General features: G+C 41.1%; 3 protein-coding genes across 4 annotated transcripts in view; all 3 read left to right on the plus strand.

Moving 5' to 3' along the window:
* The first annotated feature begins 1218 nt into the window (after positions 1-1218).
* LOC110954602 (mid1-interacting protein 1A-like) lies at positions 1219-3211 on the plus strand. Its single transcript, XM_022199191.2, is given in 4 exon segments — positions 1219-1382; positions 1593-2104; positions 2106-2375; positions 2377-3211. Coding segments are annotated over 3 exon segments (519 nt in total). The 5' UTR covers positions 1219-1382; positions 1593-1897; the 3' UTR covers positions 2419-3211.
* A 4441-nt stretch (positions 3212-7652) lies between these two features.
* si:dkey-100n23.5 (cyclic AMP receptor 4) overlaps positions 7653-23362 on the plus strand; it is a 64491-nt gene continuing 48781 nt past the window's right edge. The window contains exons 1-5 of one of the 2 annotated variants that reach the window (XM_022199199.2): positions 7653-7818; positions 13513-13565; positions 17965-18021; positions 18131-18191; positions 20984-21071. In XM_022199199.2, coding sequence (XP_022054891.1) covers positions 7815-7818; positions 13513-13565; positions 17965-18021; positions 18131-18191; positions 20984-21071 — 263 coding nt within the window. In that variant the 5' untranslated portion in view covers positions 7653-7814. Of the gene's footprint in view, positions 7819-13512; positions 13566-16797; positions 18022-18130; positions 18192-20983; positions 21072-23362 lie in introns of both variants that reach the window. The other variant, XM_051959164.1, reaches the window with a different exon arrangement.
* The window catches only part of bcor (BCL6 corepressor), a 114151-nt gene continuing 107617 nt past the window's right edge, over positions 16829-23362 (plus strand). The window contains exon 1 of the mRNA XM_051959156.1: positions 16829-16852. The gene's annotated coding sequence lies outside the window, so the exon portion shown is untranslated. The remainder of the gene's footprint in view (positions 16853-23362) is intronic.

Genomic DNA, 23362 nt, shown 5'->3' on the forward strand with positions numbered 1-23362 from the left:
ACATGTTTCTACAGTTTCACCTTGACCGCTGGTGTTTGCCAGAGCTCAGATTTCAATCCTCCACCCATGCACGTAGCGCATGAAGGCCTAATGCATGGGCTATTTCTGGTGCAGGGTCTGCGTGGGAGTCCCCCTGTTTACCAGCAGCTGAAGGCTTGAAAATCAGCTCCCCGCCATCGCTGCTGGAAACCGGCTGGTGCAACAGTTTGACTTTGAGTGTAATCTGAAAATCCTGTCAGTGCTGTACCTGGTTTATGGACTGAAGTGATCCTGGGGGACATAAGCAGGACTTTTTTATTTTTCTGCTGCTCGCTCAGTAAAGACTGTGCTTTTATGACACTTTAATCACAGGTTCTATCAGTTCAGCTGCTCTACAAGCACAGAACAAGGGTTTGTTGTTTTGGAGATGCTCAGTGATCAGTCACTTCTTGTATGTTTTCTACTAATTGGTTAGTTTTTAGGATTTATTTCTATGAATATCAGCGCATGCCCTGCTATGTTTTCACATAATAGCCATAAAACTGAGCTAAACAAAGGTCAAAAAGTCAAAACTCTGCTGTATTTAAGAGAAGATTTTAAATCAGCTGCACTACTTTTTGATTTATTCGACAAAAATGTGAAAAGATTGTAAAAAAATAGTCCATCTACTGTTAAAACAGAGGTTCCTGGCCCTTTCAGTGTGTCATTTGGACTCCTTAGATGTGTACGAGCAGTTTCAACAAAAATTGATGCTTTTCTAAACTTCTAAGGTGGTTTATTTAAATATATTGTAATTCTAATCTGGTTCATTTACTCACAAATTTGCCCCATGAGCCTTACAGTCTATAAACCTTATATCCTTCACCCTTGATAAATTTATATTATGTTATTTTTACAAATTAAAAGGGAGAACATGATGAGGAAAGACCAACAGATGGAGGGGTTCCTATGTCAGGACAACATAATGCAATAGCTGTTGTTTGTACAGATTGCACTAAAAATAGTCAGACTGTAAACATGTATGAATAACATGGATGTGGAAGGACGCCAGGCAGCTCCAGGAGGACTCTGTAATCAGTCAGTAACTACTCAGAGCCTGGAGAGAGCTCGACCACGTGTTGCTTCTGTTTTCTATCAGTGAAATGCACAATAGTGGCTTTGTCATTGGCGCAGCGTCGCCTCGTCCCACCTCCGGGACGCACACAGCCGTTTGATTGGCTCCACTTGGAGATCGGAGCAGTGGGCTGATGGCCTGGCTGATGAATATTCACGACACCGGTCGGCTCTCCTCGGGCCTCACCCTGCGTGCCTCAGCTGTCTGGCTCATCGGGACAGAATGTGGGATGTGGTGATGTAACGTCAGCCGTTTCTTTAAACCGGAAGGCAGAAGAGCACGTCGCGCAGTAAGTGAAGTTTTTGCGATGAGACAGTTGTGCGTAATTACGCGCCGCATTCGGCTAAAGAAAAACTACCTACGGAGGATTTGTAGCTTTTGTTTTTAGATGTGGAGTGGTTTTTGCTTTCTGTGAACTTGCCTCTCTTTCTACCTGTCAACTAGAAGCCACTCCTCCGAAACGTGCCAAACCTCTCCACTCTGCTGTGTGCTATTTCAGGTCATTTGGGTCTGGTTACACTCGGAACAACTCGACAAACAGGTTGAGGAACCGCCTTCAGAGCACGAAACCACCTGTATATAAGACGCGCCCGTTTCCACAGAAGCAGAAGAAGACGAACATTATAAAAGGGTAAACTGAAGAGCCGAGCCCAGCTTCCAACTGCTTTACAGGAAACCAATCCCCGCTGCGGCATTACGCTTCCCTAAGCCGATCAGATTAAAAGCAGGGCACTCACAGAGGACAAGAAACTCGGCTCTTTGCTTCAATATTTTTCTTCCTGAACGGATAAAACTCTCGCCAAGATGATGATGCAGCTGCCAGAAAGCTCCAATCAGAAAAACAACCTCTTCAACGCCATGAACCGCTTCATCGGCGCCGTGAACAACATGGACCAGACGGTCATGGTGCCCAGCCTGCTGCGGGACGTCCCCGTCGACGAGGACAGCGAGATGAGCTCCCTGAAGTCGGACGTGGACGATGGGGCGAACCATGTACGCGCTTACTACCAGGCTGCTCAAGTCCCATCCGCCGGGCAACCATCGGTGGGGGGTCCGGGTGCGCCCGCGGCCGACGAGAGGCGGCAAGGAGAAGCATGATGAATCACCCGACCACCACTCCTCCGGCGTCCACGTCGTCTTCCTCTCCTCTCCGGTCATCCGAGGACGACGAAGGCAAGAGGACCGAGGATCTGGAGAAGCCCAGTTCCAGTACCACCTGACCGGGCTGCAAGGGGTGCTGTCCAAGCCTTCAAGGCAGCAAGGCCCAAACGCCTCACCAAACGCGCTACAAGAAGGAGGTTGGAATCGGAGGATGGGGCCAGTAGACCCACAGACACTCAGACTGTGTTTTTTATGACTTGACGGGCTGAACTGACTTCTCTCACGGGCCTTACTGCTGCCGATGCTGCTACTGATGAAATGTTTGGATGGTAGAGAAGAAGGCAGCTGCTCGTGTCCTGAGGCCTGCATGGTGTTGGTCTACTCTGTGCTACTGACTGTAGATGTGCTGATCGTGAGGAAAGCCTTTGCCTACTTCTCACTTGACTCCTTCCTCCTTTGCACTCCACGGTGTTGTACACAAATACAAACATTCTGCTCACGTGATGCACAAATGAAACGTATTTAAACCTTAATTTAATGTATATTTATTACCTCACACTGTACATTTGAGAGCCAAATATTATTTCAAAGTTGGAGAAGAAGTGGATGGTGTGATCTACAGGATCTGAACTGCCCCTCTGAAGGGGATACTGGCAAAAGATTGAGCTTCCTGGCTGTGACGCTGATGATGTTGGTGTGTTCAGATTTGCTGTCCTGTGTCTGATCGTTGCCTCTTTCAATCTGATGTGTTTTTATAAATCGGGCTTTTCCTAGAAGGAGGCAGATGCTCGCTGTAGCTGCCCGTGATCTCCTGATGTCCTACATGGTCAATGAACTGGAATCAACTGATAATTCTTGTGCATATAGAATAATGAGGGTTTCCACGAGACGCATTGTTTGCTGTTGTCCTATTTGCTGTTGTGTCCATCTGTCAAGAGGAGCGAATGTTTCCCTCGCACCTTTTACACGGTTTTTGTACTGATATTTGTTTCTAAAATAAACTTTTATATAAACTTACTCCACTTGTTGTGTTTTACTTTTTGCACAGTTGACTACAAAGACGACAGCACTAGCATGTTTACTTCATATCTTTATTCTCCTGTTCTTTAGTGGTGTTTTAATACAAAGAACACCTCACAAATAACTGATCTTTTCCCTTTGATCAGAAGCCTGTAGGTTGTGATTAAATATTCATTCAGCTGTAATGTTAGTCAAAACTTATGTGCTATAAATGTTTGAGGATCTTACTTCTCCATAAACTTGAGGAATCTCAGGTTCTCAAGGGTGAGTTGTCGTGTTTTATAACATAAATCGAAGAGAATCTAAGAGAAGCAAAGGGCCATTTTATACAGTATGAAGTGATAAAATGTCAGGCAGCATTAAAGCAGCGGGACAGCAGCTGTAGTTTCTTTATCTTTTGTCGGGAGTGCACTCGGCTCCTTCCCCCTTGGCTTTAAAAACAGGTGTTATCTCACAAATTGAATTATTTTTGTTGTAATTATTACGTGCAATCAGTGTTAGGTGAGATCCTATCAATTAGATGCGGTGTAATTGCTAATTTGATACTTTTTATGAGCACATTCAGACATTTTGTTTCAGAATTTGAATTCTTTTCCCTCCCTTTTTGCATTATTTGTGTTTGAAGTGTTCTTTGCAATATATATATATATATATATATACAGCTTCTGACAAGTAGTATTGTCTCTATTTCCTGAAAGCAGTGCCAGAGGAAACATGCCAGCTCTCCTGAGGACTAAAAAAAGCAAAAGAAGCCATTAATCTGTTGACTTTATGCTTAAATGTATTTGTAATTAATGCACTAACAAATATTTGTCAGTGGAAACACTAAAACTGTAGTATTGTATGCACTGTACATAAAGAAATGCAAAAAAAAGTTTAATTTAGGACACCGCCAGACAGTTGCATGTTGCCTCCAGCCTCCTGTAAAGCCAGATGTGTTTTACTGGAGAGGAGGGTTTAAAGGCACCTGAGGAATGTCGTCTGTCAGTTATTTTCAGCTGATAACACCTTGAACCGCTTGAACTCTGAAGCAGAAAAGGATCTCTTTACTGATATAATGCATGTGCTAACACATCCAGAAGGAAGTTTTGCTTTAATTTTTCTCATCCGCTTGCGTCCACTGAATATTTTTCAGCACAGCAGCTGCATTATAAAAAAAACACAACCAAAAATATGAATGTGCAGTTTGGTTGCAACCAATGCTGCAATCAGGGGAAACATATGAGAATTAAATGGCATCCCTTGTTTGCTTTTTATTTCTAGATATATGTGTATTCTGAAGAGAATGCAAAGTGGCGCTGTGTGTGTTGTGTGTGCACGTGCATGTGTTGTTTTATGCAATAGCTTGCCAAGTGAGGAAAGAAAAAGAAATGGCAGATATGCGTCTTTGTTTTCTGAGTTACTCACAGTGAGAGGCTCAAAGGACGGCCGGTACAGCTGCAGTTTCAGAGTCACAACAGGTCAATGGAGTGCAACACACCCACTTTCCACTTTGATTCTCTTTCTGACTGTTTTCTTTCCTTCGCTGACACACACACAAAGCACAACAAACAGCACACAATGATCATCAGTCATGCAAAACCTTTGAAAGGAAAGATATAGCTGAGCGATTAATAACACTTTAACACAAAAGAGTCCTGAGACTAACAGGAGATGCAGCCAAATGTTAATTAGCTATAAATCCCAGTATTCCTATGAGCAATTTACATTATAGCTATATATATATATATATATATATATATATATATTATATATAGTATTTTAACCTTGTAAGACCCAAATATAGAAAAAAATATGCAAATATGCGAAAATAATATATATAGAAAAAATAACAAATATATATATATATATATACATATCGACAAAATTAGCAAAAAAAAAAAAGGTAGATATATGTAAATTTTTGGTCTCAGTATTCATCTTCTCCTGTTCTTTTGCAAAGTTTTCTCTTGCAATTTTGTGTCGCAGAGCGAGGAAATGTGCCGACTAATTACTGCTGCAGCCGTTTCTTCTGATTTTTAGTCGGTCACTAATCTTCTCGTTTCTTTTTCTATCTTTGTGAAGATAGATCTTTCAGTTCCTGACAGTTCTTTTCGACATGAAGCCATGGTGCAAACATGCAGTTCGCTACAGCCCATAGGACCAAAAGCAGGAAAGTTCTGGAGGTCAGCAGTCATTTTCTAATCATGTTCATGCAGTTTGGCCAATTAGATACCACAAGTGTACTCAGTTTTGCTTCAGTGATTGAAATGAATTTCTACTTTTGGACCTGCATTTTCAATTGAATCTTTCTAAAGCATTTAACTTTGTATTGTTTATAAGAAGAAAAACTCTATTTGACAACCAAGAAGTGATGTAATTATTGAACGATGACATCATTTTCGAATATTTGCCATTTTACTGGTACTGCACATGAGTGTACTCACTTCTGTTGTACACTATAGTTGTTCTATTGCTTCTAAGAAACTTTTAACTTACAAACTCTTTTGAAAATGCAGATGAAGTCTGCCAAAGTGAACAGTACTCCTCAAACATTTTTAAAAAGACACACCTTGAAAATTCTTCCTTTACTGTCACTCAGATTGTTTACAAACTGTGCAACCATTGCTCCTCACATTTAGGGCAAAGGTGACACGCTTTGCTACGTGACCGTAAACGAGACTGCAGGTTTCTAAAAACATCCTTTAAGATAGACCTTATCGTTGACCTTCAGATACATGAAGGTGCAGGATATCACTAAACTGTGCTCGTTTTACTGTACCATATGTGTAGCGATAAGCCCCAAACACGGACTTTGTACCAAAGAAATTGCACGTTTTGTGACGATGACCTTGTGGTGGTGTTTTTATTCATTAGACGTTTATGTTTACAAACATTTTATACACACAGGAGAATCTGGAACACCTGAGTAGTACGTTAGAGGTCAACTGATACCGAATACAAGCAAATATCACAGTACACATTAAAATACTGCATGCTATTTTTAAAAAAAAACTTCTTTCATTGCTTTGTAAAAGTGATTTTTGGTTAAAAAAGCACCAGAGCTAACTTGTAAGTAAGAAAAAATCTGCACATTTGCCATGAACGGCTGCCGTAGTTAATGCATGGTCCTGACAGTGAAGCAGGTTGGTAGGGATGTGGGGAAAAGTGGTGCAAAAAAAACATTCATACATGCCACCATGGAAGGCTTTGAATATAGCAAATACTGGCTGAGAAGATGAAGCCATGTCTCCAGAAGCTTAGCAGAAGAGTAATACACCAGCATGCTAACAATCTAAAACACACACAGGAGTTTCTGAAGAAAAACAGAGAAAACTATGTCCTGGCCAAAAATGCTGCTCGACTTGAATCCAGCAGAATGGCCTTGGGGTGCTTTAAAGAGTGAAACACAACCCTTCCAGCAAAAAGCAGCTGAAACGCCTCCACACAAATCTATCAAAAAGGCCTCACATTAGGAAATTATTGCAATAATCAGGATTTTTCAGTACTTTGTATGTCCAATTTCATCTTTATTGACAGGATCAATCCCAATACCAAATGTCTGGAGAGATGTTCTGTCATTCTTTAAAGACAATCTTTTTAGGTCTTTGCTGAAGGGGTTGCATTGCTCTACTTTACTGTCTAAGATACCCCAAAGCATTTCTACTGGATTCAAGTTGCACAGCATACCTTGCTTTGTCACAGTTTGTACTTATTCCTCTTTAGAAACTCTTGTGTCATGCTGACGGTGTACTTTTGATGGTTATCATGCTGGAATATTCCTCTTCTGGAAGCATCTGGAGACTGGATTCATCTTCTCAGTCACTATGTTGGTATATCCACACATCTGCTGGCTGTCTATAAATATCATCACCCAAACACCTTTCGCCCCATATCAGCACACTCCCACTTCTGTGTTTCACTGTCAGGACTGTGCATTCACTGCAGCAGTCCACAGATTCATGGCAAACATGCCACATTACATCTGCGCTGAAAAGTTTCCCTTAAAAGTTTTATTTAAAATAATTACCCAAATTTGGCAAGAAAGTTCTTGTAAATACTTTTCAAAAAATACAAAAATCACAAAAGTGATTTTATATATATATATTATCTATATCTTTTTATTTTTTTATCAGTAAACTCCTTAAGTTCTTCGTGAATTAAATTTTGTTTTTTTTTTTTGTGAATGTTCTTAAGAAACATTTTAATGTTTCTTTTCTTCCCACCATAAATGTTAAAAAAATTCCCCAAAATCTTGAAAATATGGACATCAGAGTTTCACTTTGAAAATATGTATTTTTCCCCCACATTTTCAAACTTTAAACCGGTTCACTTTTGACCAGCAGGAAAACACGAGGTTCTGTTGACACTACCTAAAGTAATATTTCCTGCGGTTGCAGTCATTCGACAATGTTGGACTCAAAGGCGTCCGTGATCCTGTTTGTCCCTTCGCGCACACGGTAGAAACCGGAAGTGGGAAGAAAGCTCCAGCAAAACAAAAACAATTTGGAGCGAAACTGTTTGGAAAACAATCGTTGTTACTCAAAATGGACAATAAAAATCAGTCAGCGAGTAGCGATTTACGCTGCGTGTTTGTTAAAACAGATCCAGAGGACTATCGATGCGTAAGTAGCTGCCGTCAGCGCAACTTCACTTTGGGCTTTTTGGCTAATTAGCTAGAGAGCTAAATAACGTGTGGCTGTCAGCTCACGTTGGGAGGGTTTGCTGGAGGAGGTCAGTTATTTACCCGATATCTGTTTATTGAGTGGTGCATTGATTAGTTGGTGAATGGAAGCCCTGCTAGCCTCGTGGTTGCTGATGCTAACGGGAGCTGTCAGTCGTTTAACATGAACTGGCCTGTTGAATAGCACTGCAGCTAATTAGCAGCTAACTCCACTAAAGTGTGTCTGACAAGCTCACTAAAGCAGACCAGTCTAATGTGTTTTAGCTATTCTTACTTAATGAAGCATTAATGTTGTCATTCCTTAATGTTGACAGATGTTATTTCAGATTTGAATCTGTTTGATTACACATCAGAAAAACATGTTAAATATAAAAAAAATAGGTATATGCGTTGATTGGAATATGACAGAGAAACTCAAAATACACTAATAGCAGTGATATAAAGATACTAAGTGCATTAACTCAGTTTCTTATATTCAGCTTTATGCCCCTTACTTCTATACTTCTATACTCTTAGAAACGTTTTGGGCCTTTCACAATAGCTGGAAGTTAATTTGCAGAAAAAAATATTTCCAAAGCAAAATCGCAATCATCTGCAGATATTAAATGAATATATGGAAGTAAAACAACACTTTTACTTCCCTGTATTCATTTAAAAGCAAGAATTAGCAGTTATCTCACTGGTAAAAATGGCCTGACACAAAATCTTTAATCATTTTATAAAATAAATGACTTTAATATTCTCCCAAACAACATATGTGATCTCTAGAATAAGAGATTTTTTTTTTTACATTTAATTAAGAATGTTACCAGCTACTTTCCAAAACAAAAAATCTCTCATAATTTTTATAAATGCAGCACAATATAGAGCTATTAATATTTCTGTGCAAATGTATAATGAATCAGTGCTATGATAATATATCAGTTATAGGACCCCTCTGGGTAATCTGTACTTTAGTTTTGACAGTTTTTAGTATGTTTTGCTGATATGACCCCCTAAGTGTAAGTTTAAACGGAGGTCCAGCGTTATATTTTGGTATTGCTGATGAATGACTTGCTGTTATAGTGACCCGACACCATATAATAAGTGAAGCTTGTGATGCTCTCACATTGTAGAGGCTGAGTCAGGGAGGTTTTTATGTAACTCACTGCTCTTTTTTAACGCCAAGGTGTAAAGACTAACATCTTGTAGATTCCTCCTGTTTAATGTGAGGAGGATTTTTCCCCTTCCTCATCTCCTGTTTCGACTACCGCAGCTCTTCTGTGTGCCATCAGCCTTCTGCACTCATATAAAAGGACTGTTAGGTGTTCAGCCTCCTTAAATTTCCCACACCTCTCCAATTCTGAGCCCTCCCTTGTTCTTACTTGTGTCCAGATTCAGACTGGTTTAAAGCTGCTAAATGAGTGTTGCTCTTATCTCTTAGCCGAAGCTAAACCCGACACTGGCAGCTTCCCTGTCGCCAGTCGTTTCTGCTCTGGCCCTGCAAAGGAGAAATGAACTCGTCAGTGTCGTTGGCACAGTGGAGTCACTTCCTGTTTTACGTAACAGACTTAAAGCCCATCTGTTTGGACTGCATCTATAACCCACTGCTGGCATTCACTTAAAAAAAAGGAAAACTCTGAGCAATTCCTACAGGCTGAATATTCAGGGATGGGAATTTTCCGCGGATTCCGCGGATTTCATCTCAAGGATCGGATCCTCCGCGGAGGGATCCGCGGATGCTTCCACGGATTTCATTTCAAAGTTTGAACACTTTATTGTCTCTGATACTCCCGCAAGATGGTAATGACGTTAACGATAGCTTGTTAACGACGTTAACAAAGCTGTAAACGGCCCAGCGATTGGAAGTCGCTGAAATTAGCACACTTTAAAATGGGACAAGTAGAAAAAATGATTTTGATGATTTAAAGCCTGGGTTTAGTTCAGTTTCCCCACTATATGGCACATAACATAAGCATAAGTAGTTCAAGGACCTTCAAAACGTTGGAATCTACAGATTTATTCTGATAAATGGTGTCACTTTGATGGTTCTTTCCTTAGTAATGGAAGTTTTTATTTATAAATAAAATATTTTTCTGATTAACTAAGAATTAACAGTTTATAATTAAGTTATTAAATGAAAGACATTTTAGTTGTTTAAGTTTTTACTCTGCCTCTTTGGCAAGGTAATAATTTAAAACCACAAAAATGTTTGTTTCATTCCAATTATCTGCATTTCTCATCTGTCTGCTACATTCTGAGATTACTGCAAAACTCACAGTCCAATGATAGCGATCGTATTCAACATTTTAAGACTTTTTTGTAAACTTCAAGCATTTTAAATGTCTTCTAATTGGTCTGTTATGTAATGGTTACACTGTTGACCATAGCAGGACTGCCCGTAGCTAATGTTAGCTCGGGTGCTAACTGCAACATGTTTTACATTGAGGTGATCAGAAACTCTTTGTTGAACAATTTGCAAGCAGCCACGCTTTTATCCAAGCTGCCATCGGGAAGAGTTTTTAAAGCAAACTTTCCGTCCAACAAGCTAAATTCAGTCCTCCTCTTCCTTCACTGCTCACCAAACTTTCTTGTGCGCTGGACAATCACTCAACAGATTTTAGGTTCATTAGCGCTACCTGCTGGCCCTGGTAGGGCTGGACCTGAATATCCTGAATATCCGAATATTCGTTCGCGACGGCGGTATCCGGATATTCATTTTGGTATCCGAATATTCACCCCTTCCTCCCCCCAGACGAAAATATTCGGAGCTCGTCTGTTCCCTTCGCCTTCGGCCCACTTCGGCTCATCCCGTCGTGTTCGGCTCATCTCGGCTCCTCCATTCGTGTTTTTACCACCACCCGAATGGCCGGGTTGCTGCCGACTCTGACGTCATGCTTCACTTCGTTGCATAAACACAAGACAAGATGCTGAAGACCTCCGCTGTTTGGGAATTCTTCAGTTTAACTGAAGACAAAACAAAGGCAAAATTTGGACCTGGGAGACCAGACGAATGGATCCGAATATTCACCCCCCCCCAATATTCGTTACGGGGCGGAACGAATATTTGGATATTCGTCTTTAATAGGGCCCGAATATTCGGAGGCCAGAAACCACTATTCAGTCCAGCCCAATGGCCTGGAGTGTGCATCGGAGTTGGCGGTGTGCCAGACATTAGGGAACTGAGAAAGGTGCGATAACATTTTTAACGTGTTAAAGTCCCCGCCCTAACTTGATTGGTTTTTCCACAACAAGAGCAGCCCTTTACAACACAATGAACAGAATCTCGAGGCCAAAAGCAACTAGTGAGTCGAATAAACGCCTCTCGGCAAATCTGATCGTTGAACTCGACAGCACTGAATTTACAGGTGCTTGCGGTATCCGCACCCTGTGGATTTGCATTAAAGATGATGAATAAACCTTTCAGTGCTTGCCTTACCTCCATAATAACATAGTTTGCAAATGCCCTACTTGGATCAGTTGTAGCCTGTTGCTTAATCAAGTTTGATATGTGTTGGGCAGGAAAGAGGCCGGAGACGGAATCAGCGGCGTCTCCGGTGCAGTAAATGTGCTAACGTGAGGAGTTGTGGTTTCGTGTGCCAGCAGCATCAGGCTCCAGCTAATCATTGGTTGTCTCAGCTGAGCTATATAAGCAGAGGAATGCTGCAGTAATGCTGTCTCGCCTGGAGCCCAAATCTCATATTTACTGACAAGTAATTGCTTGTAACTGCCAACAGTTGATCACAGTGTGCTCTACGCAGTCTGACTAGCATAAAGATGACCCACATCGACCAAAGCAGCTGACCCAGTTTGAGTTCTGTGTCAAACTAAAGGCAAAACATTCACATATTCATCCATTTTGTATAGTCTCCCATGTTGTTAAGGACAAAATTTTCATGCATTACGTATTTCAGTGTCTTCTTAGTGGGGAAAAAAAGCGTCTGAGTTGTGACACGCCTGCCAGCATCCTTTTATTTGTTGTTTGGGCAAAACTTGTCAGAGACTAAAATACTGATTCATCATTCATTATCTTTCTATATAAATATTTATTTTCAGGTTGGTTGTTAACTTTGCCTCCCGGTGTTATTTGGAACGTTATCAGTATGTTTTATCCCTGCTAATTACCTTAATAAATTCAGTTGTGTGATTCGTAAAATAACTGATTAGTCACTCAGCAGAAAAATAGTCTGCGATACTGTGTTTTAATAATTGATTAGTCATGAAAAAATACCAAACGTTTCCTGTTTCGGCGACTTAATTGTGAGTATTTGCTTCTCTTCTGTTCGTAAAATTAAAAAAATGATATTTTTAGGGTTAGAATGTTGCTCAGACTAAATTGTTATTAATTTTACTATTTTGAATAATGACTCTTGTCATAGATAATTGGCAGATTAATCAACAGTAAACAAATGTACCCCTTTGATTTGCCCATTCCAAGTCAGCTGTCAGATCTGTAATAAAAAAAGGCCAAAACTCTGGATATTAACCGTGATGCGGGTGTTTGAGTGACTCGCATGTCACGAGGAGAATAATCTAGTTCCAAAAATGACATGCTTAACTTCCTAAAAAACCAGGATCCTTCATGCACAATTTATGAAGTGATTTGAAACAAAGTGCAGAGTCTGAGCCTTTTTAACATTCCTGCAGCGGCACACCGGGAGCCGTCATTCAAAGGTAATTAAAACAGTAATAAAGAGGTAAAAGGCCTCGGAGAGAAAACGTCTGCAGCGTATGCCTCTTAGTAAACTTCCTGTGTCTGCAACTTGAAATCTTACGCTTCAGCAAAAGTTAATTTCTGTTTAAAATCTGAAACCGCTCCCGAATGATTAAAGGAAATAGATTTCTTGTTTCTGTTTGGTAACAGACGACTGTCCTTTCTGTTCTATGTAGGGCAACCCGTGACACAACAAGTGATTTTAGGTTATCGTGGCGATCGGCGGCGCTTCTTGTTGTCGTTTCGCCCGTTCTGCGAATCCATGCGTGGGACGTGTGTGAGAGGCCACATAGCTTTCTGGCACATCTGATTGTGTGGACGTGCTCTGCTCTGTTTTGCATACAGGGCTGCTGCCGGCCATTCGTTTTCCCTGAAGCTTACAGGACTGACTCACACGTTTCTCATTCTCGTCATTCCGCAGCTTCTTTCCTTTCCTTTCTTCTGCCTCTCTCAGTTCTGGTTGCATCTGGTGTCAGGTTCTGGCCTTGTTAACACTCCTGCCTGTGTGTTTATTTCGTTTCAGTCCGCTGCCGTTTTGCTGCCGTCTGACTTTATAGCTTATTAAAATGGCTCCGATACATGTTGATGTGACATTAGTAAATACTGTAGATGTTTCAGGTGTCACTACGTTGCCAGTGTTTATGTCTGGATTGACTGCAGTGTATGCAAATTTCATTTTGTTATCCTTTCTTTCTGCACATGTGTTTGTCTATACACACAGGAAACAAATGGCAGCTTTGTCAACCCGGTATTTTCTAAGCTTATGACTATAATGATGGTGTTGCAGCATTTGCGCTGCACTTCTCGACGTATTTCCAGAGTGCTGTAGTTAAAATAAATACAATACACAGAGCCCGCATAAGACGGTTAGCCACTTCAGTATGTTGTCTTTATGATTAGTGGATGTGAGCCACGGAATAATGCACCGTTTCTGATTCACAGGTTGTGATTTTAACAGTAAAACGAGCCACGGGAACCTTCTCCTTAGTAGGATGGTGAGTATTTCATTGAATTATATCTCACTTAAATGATTCTTTGTCTTAAACTTACAATAAATTCACAAGCAAGACAGAAAAGAAGCATAGGACGACAAAAATAACAAACAAAACTGCAAAAGCATGAGACAAGCAACAAAAAAGACAATAAACAACAAAAAAACGACAAAATATTCCAAAAATGAGATACAAAACAATAAAAGAACAATCAAAAAGAAGACAAAATATTACAAAAACGAGACAAAAGTGAGACAGAAAGTGACAAGAAAATAGAGAAATGAAGCAAGCAAGACAGAAAAGAAACACAAAACGACAAAAATGAGAAGCAAAACTACAAAGCATGAGACAAGCAACAAAAGTCAGACAAAAAAGGGTTTAAAAAGCAACAAAAAACAAGACAAAATGCAACAAAAACAAGAGACAAAGCGAGAAAAAAATGAAGAAACGAAACAAGCGAGACAAAAAAAAGACACAAAACGGAAAAAATGAGAACCAAAACGACAAAAACATGAGACGGATGACACATGAAGCTGGAAAGATGACCACTCTTTGTACTCTCATGCAGACTTTTAATGTACTTGGCATGTAGGCTGGTTGTTTTAAACACATTTAGGAGAAGTTGCCATAGTGCTTTTGTGGTTTTAAACTGTCTGTTCACAAAACATCTTATAAGTTAAAGTTAGAACAAACCAGCCAGGTTAAGAGAAAAAAGAGAAATTAAAGCTGTGTCTGACCACTGAAAGAACATTTTAGCACAAGAAATAACGTCAGAGCAACCTCACAATTAGATAGCTGCTGCAGAAATGTGCCTCGTCAAGGCGGTGTTTTGGAATCGTACGACGATAAATAACTCTTAAAAGCACGTTTTGATGGCGGCCTTCTGATAAGGATTCAGCCGATGTATCAAACAAATCCCGTAACGCAGGAGACGGTACTTTTAAATTTCTGTTTCCCTTGGACAACAAAATAAAACGCCGTTTGGAGTGTTCAAGATTTCAGCTTCGGCAGAATTATTCATCAAACTGAAAAAAATTCAACCTTCGGATCCCAGTTTGTTTGACGGTTCATTAAGAGGACACTGGATTCCCACCAACTGCACTGAATAGATGAATGAAGTTTATTTTCAGGCTGTCCCTGAATATGGAGCAGAATCGGCGTTATGTGCAGATGTTTGGCATGTGAATGGGATAATTAGGCAAAAATACTGCATGTGAGTAGTATTAGATGGTAGATATTATATTTTTATGAGTCTCCCTGATGGCATTTGTGATAAAAATCTTTTCACCGTGATGCATATTTGGCTTTGTTCTGCCGATAATTAGACTAATATTCTCCATAATCAATATTATAGCTGATGTAATTGTGAGCCGATCAGTTAAATATAAGCTTTAAATCTAATTTGACCCTCAGGGGTGTCAAACATGAGGCCCGAGGGCCAAAAGTGGTCCTCCAGAGGGTCCAATCCGGCCCTCAAAGTGTAAAAATTACAGAGAAGACATTAACTGCAGATTGTAAATTAGTAAAAGTATGAATTTTAAATATCTTCTAGATCATGACAAGTTGTTTTGATCATAAAGTAAAATACTAGATTGTTCTTTTGTTGCTTTGTGTCTCATTTTTGTAATGTTTTGTCTTGTTTTTGTTTGACTTTTGTCTCACGTTTTTGTTGTTTTGTTTCCTTTTTGTCTCTTTTGTGTCATTTGTCTTATTTTCACGATTTTGTGTTTCGCATATCAGTGTTTTTTTGTCTCGTTTTGCGTCTTTTTTGTCTCGCTTGTGTCATTTGTCCACTTTTCCGTCGCCTTGTGTCTCATTTTTGTAATGTTTTGTCTTGTTTTTTTTCCTTTTGCCTTTTTTCGTCTGACTGTTGTCATTTATCTCTTATTTTTGTCATTTTTAGTTTCCTTTTTGTCTCGCTTGTGTTTATAGTCTAATTTTTGTCATCGTTTTGAGCATCGTTTTTGTTGTTTTTTGTCTCTCTTGTGTTGTTTGTCTTGTCATTTTGTTTCCCCCTTTGTCATTTTTTGTCTTGTTTGTGTCATTTGTATAATTTGTTTTGTAATTTCTTTCATTTGTCTACTTTTTAGCCAATTTGTAACATTTTTGTCTCATTTTTTGTCTCGTTTGTTTCTTTTTACATCTTGTTTTTGTAATGTTGTGTTTTGTTTTTGTTGTTTTTTGTCTGTTCTTTTTGTCTGACGTTTGTTGTTTTGATTATTAAGTAAACTACTATATTGTTCAGTTCCAGATAACTGTGACTAAATGTTTTGTGCCTTTACAGATAAACTTTGATCTCTAAGTTTTATTGTATAAATGAAAAACTGAGGCGTGACGTTGTTGAAATTCATCTTATTTTTCTTAAGATCCTTTCAGGTTGTAGGTTATTATGTTGTGATTTTACTGATCTGAGCCACTGGAGATGAAATTGGGCTGAACGTGGAGCCTGAACCAAAATGACTTTGACACCTCTGCTCTATAAAATAGTCACCCAGTGTTAAATACTGTATTTATACGACTCGAAGCTGTTGTTGGGTTGTGTCGAAGGCGCGCTGATTGACTGTCCTGTGTCGCGTTTTATTGGCCGCACCCTGCGTGTCAGATTTATTTTCCGTTGTTGTAACTGTGGTTTAAGTCTGCGCTGCTTGTAAAACGTATTTGGGTAGATGGAAAGCAGAAAGTGCTTTGAATAGGCACGAGTGCAACCGTAGCCCTGGCGATTTGAATTGAAAATACTAATGAAACTGAACGATTTGCATTTCTAAAGTCCATTTTGGGCAGCGTTGACTGCCGGGGAACACATCCGTTTAACAGGAAAATCCCTTTTAAAAGTCTGACGTTAGATTAGTGCAGTGTCTTAATCGTCGGTTATGTTTTTGCAGCCGGCGTCTGTCAGCTATTAGATAAACCGAGTTGACTTTTAGCACATTTAACCAAGGTTGCGCTATTTTGGCAGGGATTCAGTCCTTCAAATGCTTCTAAGTGGGTCTTCAGTTAGTTCTCTTTCTGTGAAAACATGCAGGTTTCATTGGTTTCAGCCTAAACAAGCTTTCATGGGCTGTGATGTTAAAAACAAGCATAAGAATATTAGCAGTTAGCGCACAGTTAGCGTACCAGAGAGCCTGCAGGGATCCGTGTTGGAGTTGTAATGATATATCGAGCGGTAATTGGCCTGCAGATTGTTGGCCCTTCCAATTAGCAAATCACGCTTTTCTTTTTTCTTCTCCCTCCTCAGCGTTTTCATGCTGTTTGTGATCTGGCTGCTCCGAAGGTATCACTCCTTGGCTCAGGTAAATTTGCACTACAAAGTACGGCGCGTTTTGACACTTCCTTTCCTTCTTCTGTTTTTGCTTCATTACCGGAAATGTGCTCAATTAGTCATGGCGAATCTTGGCATAATTGAACCCAATTAAATTGCACAGATTAATGAATTGCGGAGTTAATTGACTTATGGTCATTGTGCGATAGCGGTCGCCGTCTTGTGCTTTTTCTCCGCTCGCGAATGAAGAGGTTTAAATAAATATTAAATGCACTGAATAGAAATGAAATAATGTCAGTTTCTCTGCTTTCTTTCATACAGAAGGGTTTTAATTTTCTGCAGTATGCTAGGGCTAGTGCAGCTTGTGGATGTTTTTGTGCTTTTGAAGCCGGTCTAGCGGGTCTGTCAGGTTCAGCAGCTCTGGGCGTTATCCTCCTAATCTGAAGTAAATGACAGCTTAACGCGGGGCTCTGATGGATCCTATTACCTCTGGACCAGGCTGCAGACAGCGACCTCACGTCCTCCCGGTCTTCCTCCCCTTCCTCCTCTTCCTCCAGCCTGCTCTTACTCCGCGTAAACCCTCTCCCAACGTCCATCCGCTCACAAAGGTTATCTGTCAGTCAATAGTCTTTAGTGCTCTCAAGGCCCTGCTGCGCTCTTTTCCAGCCTCCACCTCCTCCTCCCCCTCCTCCCCCTCCTCGTCTTCCTCGTCCCCCTCGTCCTCTGTAGCCTTGGCAGGGTCACTGCTGGACACAAATTGATACAGAGCTGTGTGTGTGTGTGTGTGTGTGTGTGTTGGTGTGTGCAGCCACATTGTGCTAGCGCCGCTATTCAAAGTTAGAATGAGACCAACATCTGCTGAGAATCACACCTCCCCCATCTGAATCCTGTAGCGCACAGATTATTGATTCCTTTCATAAATAATACAATATGTTCAGCAGAAAATAAGGAGACTCTCCTCTGTGATATTTTCACAGAGTTGTCACCAGGGATGGTGTACGCCAAGCTGTCAGCCACATCAGTGATCATTTCAGCTATAATTTGCCCTTCTCTCTAAGTGAATATAAATGCTCTGCCATTTTTACTGGGGATGTTCGGTTAGAGTCTCCTTCTTCAAGTCTTTTATTAATTTTCACCGTACAGAAGATGATTCTTAGCCTGACTGTAGCTGCCTTCTTCGACAGCGTAGCGTACGTCATGGTGAGTTACTTTTTGTCTTTCACTAAACTCACATAATGCCTTTTTTTTTTCTTCCCCTGGTTGGGTTGTAAAAAATGTTTTTCTGTGCTGCTCTTCCTTCGCTCCGCAGGGTGAGACTCTTCCTAAGGGATCGCTGTGTGACTTCCAAGCCTGGTGGCTAACATATTTTGGTAAGACTAAACCTAATTAACCACTCACTGGCATGGTTTACACAGGGGAGATGAGCAAGCAGCAAACATCAGATGGAGAGCTCATTTATTAACGAATAATTTGCCATTTTCTTTTTGGCTTGAGAGCAAAATGTGCTCAGTATGGCAGGAGTCGTTTCCAGAAAATGAGTTATTGAAATGATAAAGTGGTTTAAACGTTAAATCACTGAATATTTTTAAATGATTATCGACCCCTGCAGCTGTATATTTAACCCTCCTGTTTTCTTCATTTATGGATACCAAAAATATTGTTCCCTTGTCTGAAAAAAATCCAAAAATTCAGCAAAAAAATCCCCTAATTTTCTGAAAAGGAAGAAAATTCCAATAATTCCTTAAAAGTTTCCCTTAAAAGTTTTATTTTAAAAAATCCCCCAAATTTGGCAAGAAAATTATTATAAATATTTTCCAAAAATGAGTAAAAGTCGTCCAAGTAAAATCCTAAAAATATCTAAAGTGATTCCATATATAAAAGTAAAATTTCTGGTATTTTCTTCAAGGGAATTTCACTGGATTTTGGTTGATTTTTATGTGAATGTTCTAAAAGAAACATATATTTTCACATTTCTTTATTTCCAGCAAAAAATGTTCAAAAAATTTCCCAAAAATGTTGAAAATGTGGAAATTTTCACTGAGAAAATATCTATTTTTTCCACATTTTCAAACTTTAAAACGGGTCAATTTGACCCACCGGATGACATGAGGGTTAAAAGTTTCCCTTCAACGTTTTATTTTTGGAAAATCTCCCACATTTGGCTAGAAAATTCTTGTAAATATTTTTCAAAAATGAGTAAAAATCTTCCAAAAAAATTAGTATAAATATCTAAAGTGATTCCATGTATATCAGTAAAACTTCTAATATTTTCTTTAAGAACATTCGCATAAAAAATTAACATTTTGGTTGATTTTTATGTGATTGTTCTTATGAAACATTTTTAACATTTCTTTTTTTTCCACCAAAAATTTTCAAAGATTTCCCAAAAATGTTTAAAATGTGGACATCAGAAGTTTCACTGTGAAATATTTTTTCCACATTTTCAAACTTTAAACCGGGTCAATTTTGACCCGCAGGACGACACGAGGGTTAAAAACATATGATTTATCTTTCTGTCTTGCTGTATTATTACATGCATGGCTCTGTGTTTTCTGTTGTATTTAGCAGCCTCATGGTATTTCTATAGCAATAATGTACAATAATATCTACCCTGTCTTTGATTGTATGGTGTGTGCCATCTCTGAGTTCTCTTAAAAAAGGTGGAGGATATGTGTTGAAAATGCTGTGGTTAAGCTTGTTCATCTTTAGCCATAGTCCCACACCCATCCTAAGAATACCACACCTGCAGCAGTGATGTAACACCTAACGCAACGACTGTGCTGTGTGTTTTTGACCGACTGCAACCTTTCCACCACACCGCCCTCAAACCTCAGAGTTTCATCACCTTCCCCTGCATGAGTAGAGGCTTTTCCTCCAGTGATAGCGCTGGACTCCACCGTTTAATTTGGCATAATCAGGCACATTGGGTTCCCCCAAATTGGTGGGAAGTGGACCGATTTTTGCAATCCAGACAGCCGAGGCAGAATTGCTTTAGCGCTAAGAATGTTGGTTTTATTTGCATTGCTCGCATTTGTCGCAATTAAAGCTGTTTTAGCCTTAATTAGCGTAAGGATCCTTAGTTAGGACTGGCTGCTAATACGACACTTCACCAGGCTTGTTTTATTGGTCTCGCTGGCAGACACACACCTGCACACACACACACACACACACACACAGGGACGGATGCTGGGTAATGGGCAGTGAGTTAGTGCTGCAGGGTTGGTGCGTGTCACCTCGGTTTATCATGAGGATCCTCACGCTGAGGACAAACGGCCGTACATAAACACCGGCTGAACGGGCACTTTGTTCTGTTGCGTCTGGTGGGAGCTGCACAGCACAGCTCCGCTCCGCTTTTAACTCCCGCCAATAAAATTTTATGAAATGTGTTTGAAACGGAGGAAGACGGCAGCAGGTGCAGGCGACGGGACGGGATGGGACAGGTGAGGGAGCCGAGCCGTGCTGTCAAGCGAAAGCAAACTTTTGGCTGTTTTCTGGTTATGTAAGATTTATTATGATAATGGCAGCCAGCCATTACAGCCTGTTCCCCATGGGCATGGAGGGAAAGAGGATCGTACTTTGTCGTGCAGGATGTTTGAGGGGGGGTTGCTGGGGGAACTAAATCAGCTGAGTGTGAGAATTCATCATTGTGTTGACCTGTCCAGTCAACAGAAACACACACACACAATGGCAGAGGGCTTTAAATGAGGGCGGAAAAGGGCTTTAAATGAGGGCGGAAAAGGGAAGTTTGCTTTCTAAACTCCTAACTGTCTCCGTAATATGCATTCATTTTTCCCCTCTGCTGACTGCGCCTTCTTTCTTCCTTTCTTCGTTTCTTCTTTTCAGCATCCCCAGCCCCTCGCTTTCCTGATTTCTTCCCCCCTCCGCCTCCCTTCCTCTCCAGCCCCCACGCCTGTGTTATCTCCCTCTGCTTTTCCACAGTTCATCATTATCTCTCTTTGAGCTCCCACCTCTCATCCATCACCCTAAGCTACAGGTTTCCCTCATATTACTGCGGAATGGGCCTTCATTTATCAAAGTGAAACGCATGCGTGCACGCTGCCGCGCATATGAGCGCGTTTGGACACACATTCGCAGGTGCGTGCTGTGTGGCGGCGAGCTGTGGTGTAATTTGACCTTGGTGTTTTTCTCTTTGTGTGTGCAGACTGGAGTGCCTTGGCCTGGGTTTGCCTCATCACCCTGAACCTGTACCTCAACCTTGTCCGAGAAATAAGCACCAACAAATACGAGATGTGAGTGGAAAGCTTAATTTCTGCAATATTTGTCATTAATCATTCGGTCTTTTTTGTTTTTCCAGTGTTTTATGCTAATATGTGTGCAAAATGCACCAGAATTCGATTCATCGTGACCGAAAAGCAACAAAACCTCACATTGCAACAACTGGAATGAATGGTAAAATGGTAAATGGTCTGTATTTATATAGCGCTTTTACTATACCTGCAAGGTACCCAAAGCGCTTTACATGATACATCACATTCACCTATTCACACACTGATGGCGGAAGCTGCCATGCAAGGCGCTAACCACGACCCCATCAGGAGCAATTCGGGGTTAGGTGTCTTGCTCAGGGACACCTCGAACACGACGGGGCGAGGATCGAACCGGCAACCTTTCGGTTGCAAGACGGCCACTCTACCCACTGAGCCATGAGGCGAATTTGAGGTGCTTTTCCTTTAAAATAACCTCAATACCCACTTATTAATGAATCAGTCGCTTCAGGCATTTACTGCGTTGTGATCGCACCAATTCACACGAATTCAACCGGTCTTTGCAAATTCTGCGCGACCTTGCAATTTAGTCCAATCGCTGCAACTTTTCCGCAATTTCGACCCCGAATTCACTTCCTTGTTTATGCTTTGAACATCCAGGCATGTGCGATTCTAATGTTTCTCATTTACAAACAGAAATTAGTATAATAAGCACCAACTAATACGAGTAGAAAATGAATTTTTTTTTTATTTCTGCAACATTTCTGATTAATAATTTCGTCCTATTTTGTTTTTCAGTGTTGTTTTGTGCAACCATATGTGTGTGAAATGCACGAGAATTCGATTTATCGTGACGGAAAGGCAACAAAACCTCACATTGCAAAAACTGGAAGCTGAGAATTTGAGGCGCTTTTGCTTTGAAAATGACCTAAATGCTGACTTATTGATTAATCATTCAATTGTTTCAACTCTAAATGAACTTTCAGTCCCACGTGCGTACAAGGATGTTGTTCCTCCTCCGTACGTCCGCCTCTACGTCTGCCTTTGAATGTATATTTTCATGTGTGTGTGTGTGTGTGTGCATGTGTTCGCTGTGGCAGAGCATGTGTCTCCCGGCGGAGCATTGACAGGCCCCTCCTCCTCTTTCTCTGTTCCAGCCAGCCGACGCTCTAATTGAAAAGGGAGTGAGTGTCAGCCGTTAAGTGTGTGTCTGTGTGTGTGTGTTGGCGTGCGTGCACACTCGTCTTCACGCTTTGTGGCTCCGTGTTTCCGTCGCTCAAACTCCCTTGAGCGCTTTCCGCGGCGCAAGTGTGAATCTGCCTCGTGTGTGTGCGTGCGATATTTTTTGCATTTTTCGATGCCTGGCGCAAAGCTTTGTGACACGATCTGAAAAAAAAATATTATTATGCGCTCTGTGGGCGGGGGAAAAACTCAAAGTCAAGTTGTGCACGCATGCATCTTGAGTTTAGGTGGGCGCAAACCGTCCCGTCTCCTTTTCTGAGGTTGCGCCATTAAGGGAGGTGCACCGCCCGCTCATGGGAGTTTTCCTGCATTGATTAGCGATAAGCCAGACGATGTAATAGTGGCATAACTCACGAGTAGACAGCTTTATGTGCACGGGGAAGGGGGCAGGCTAGGAGGCCAAAAACAGCCCGCTTCAGAGCCTTATCAGCTGCACACCTCCTACACGTCCGGAGGGAGTGAAACGGGAGGAAGATATCTGTGTTTTCGTGTCTCGTCACACATGATGTGAGGGGGGAAAAACCTTGCAGCGCTTTAATAGGTTAGAGTGAAGCAAAGACAAGGTGTCAGTGGGGCTGTCATGTATAGACCGCGCGTGGATAAGCTTATGTGTTTAGGCAGGCGAGCATGCGGCTTTGCATGCATGCACAATTACCCCTCGGCCTCCTAACCCAACGTCCCACCCTCTGTTTCACACACAAACACACACACAATGACGGCGCAGCGTGATGGTTTATGAATGAACAAATCGCCAGAGGAAATGGAGAACGGGAGGCTGGATGATCTAAGAATGATTGAAGTGGATGCAAGAGAGGATGGGAAGCGTGTGTGTGCGTGCGTGCGTGTTTGTGAGCGTTTGAATCCGGGCAAAGTGAATCTGTTTTTCGTTGAGGGAAGAGAGAAAGTGACGAAGCTGAAGACGGAGAGAGAATGGAGGACGGGGAAGGGGGGTAAAAAGAAGCGATGTGAAGCAGTGAGAAATGAGATTGAGCCTCGAGAGAGATTTCTATACGGGCTCGCGTTCGTGTGTGTGTGTGTGTGTGCAGGTGTGTGAAATGCAGAGCACATAGCGG

The sequence above is a fragment of the Acanthochromis polyacanthus genome, chromosome 14 (genome assembly GCF_021347895.1).
Source record: "Acanthochromis polyacanthus isolate Apoly-LR-REF ecotype Palm Island chromosome 14, KAUST_Apoly_ChrSc, whole genome shotgun sequence".
NCBI classification, from domain to species: Eukaryota; Metazoa; Chordata; class Actinopteri; family Pomacentridae; genus Acanthochromis; species Acanthochromis polyacanthus.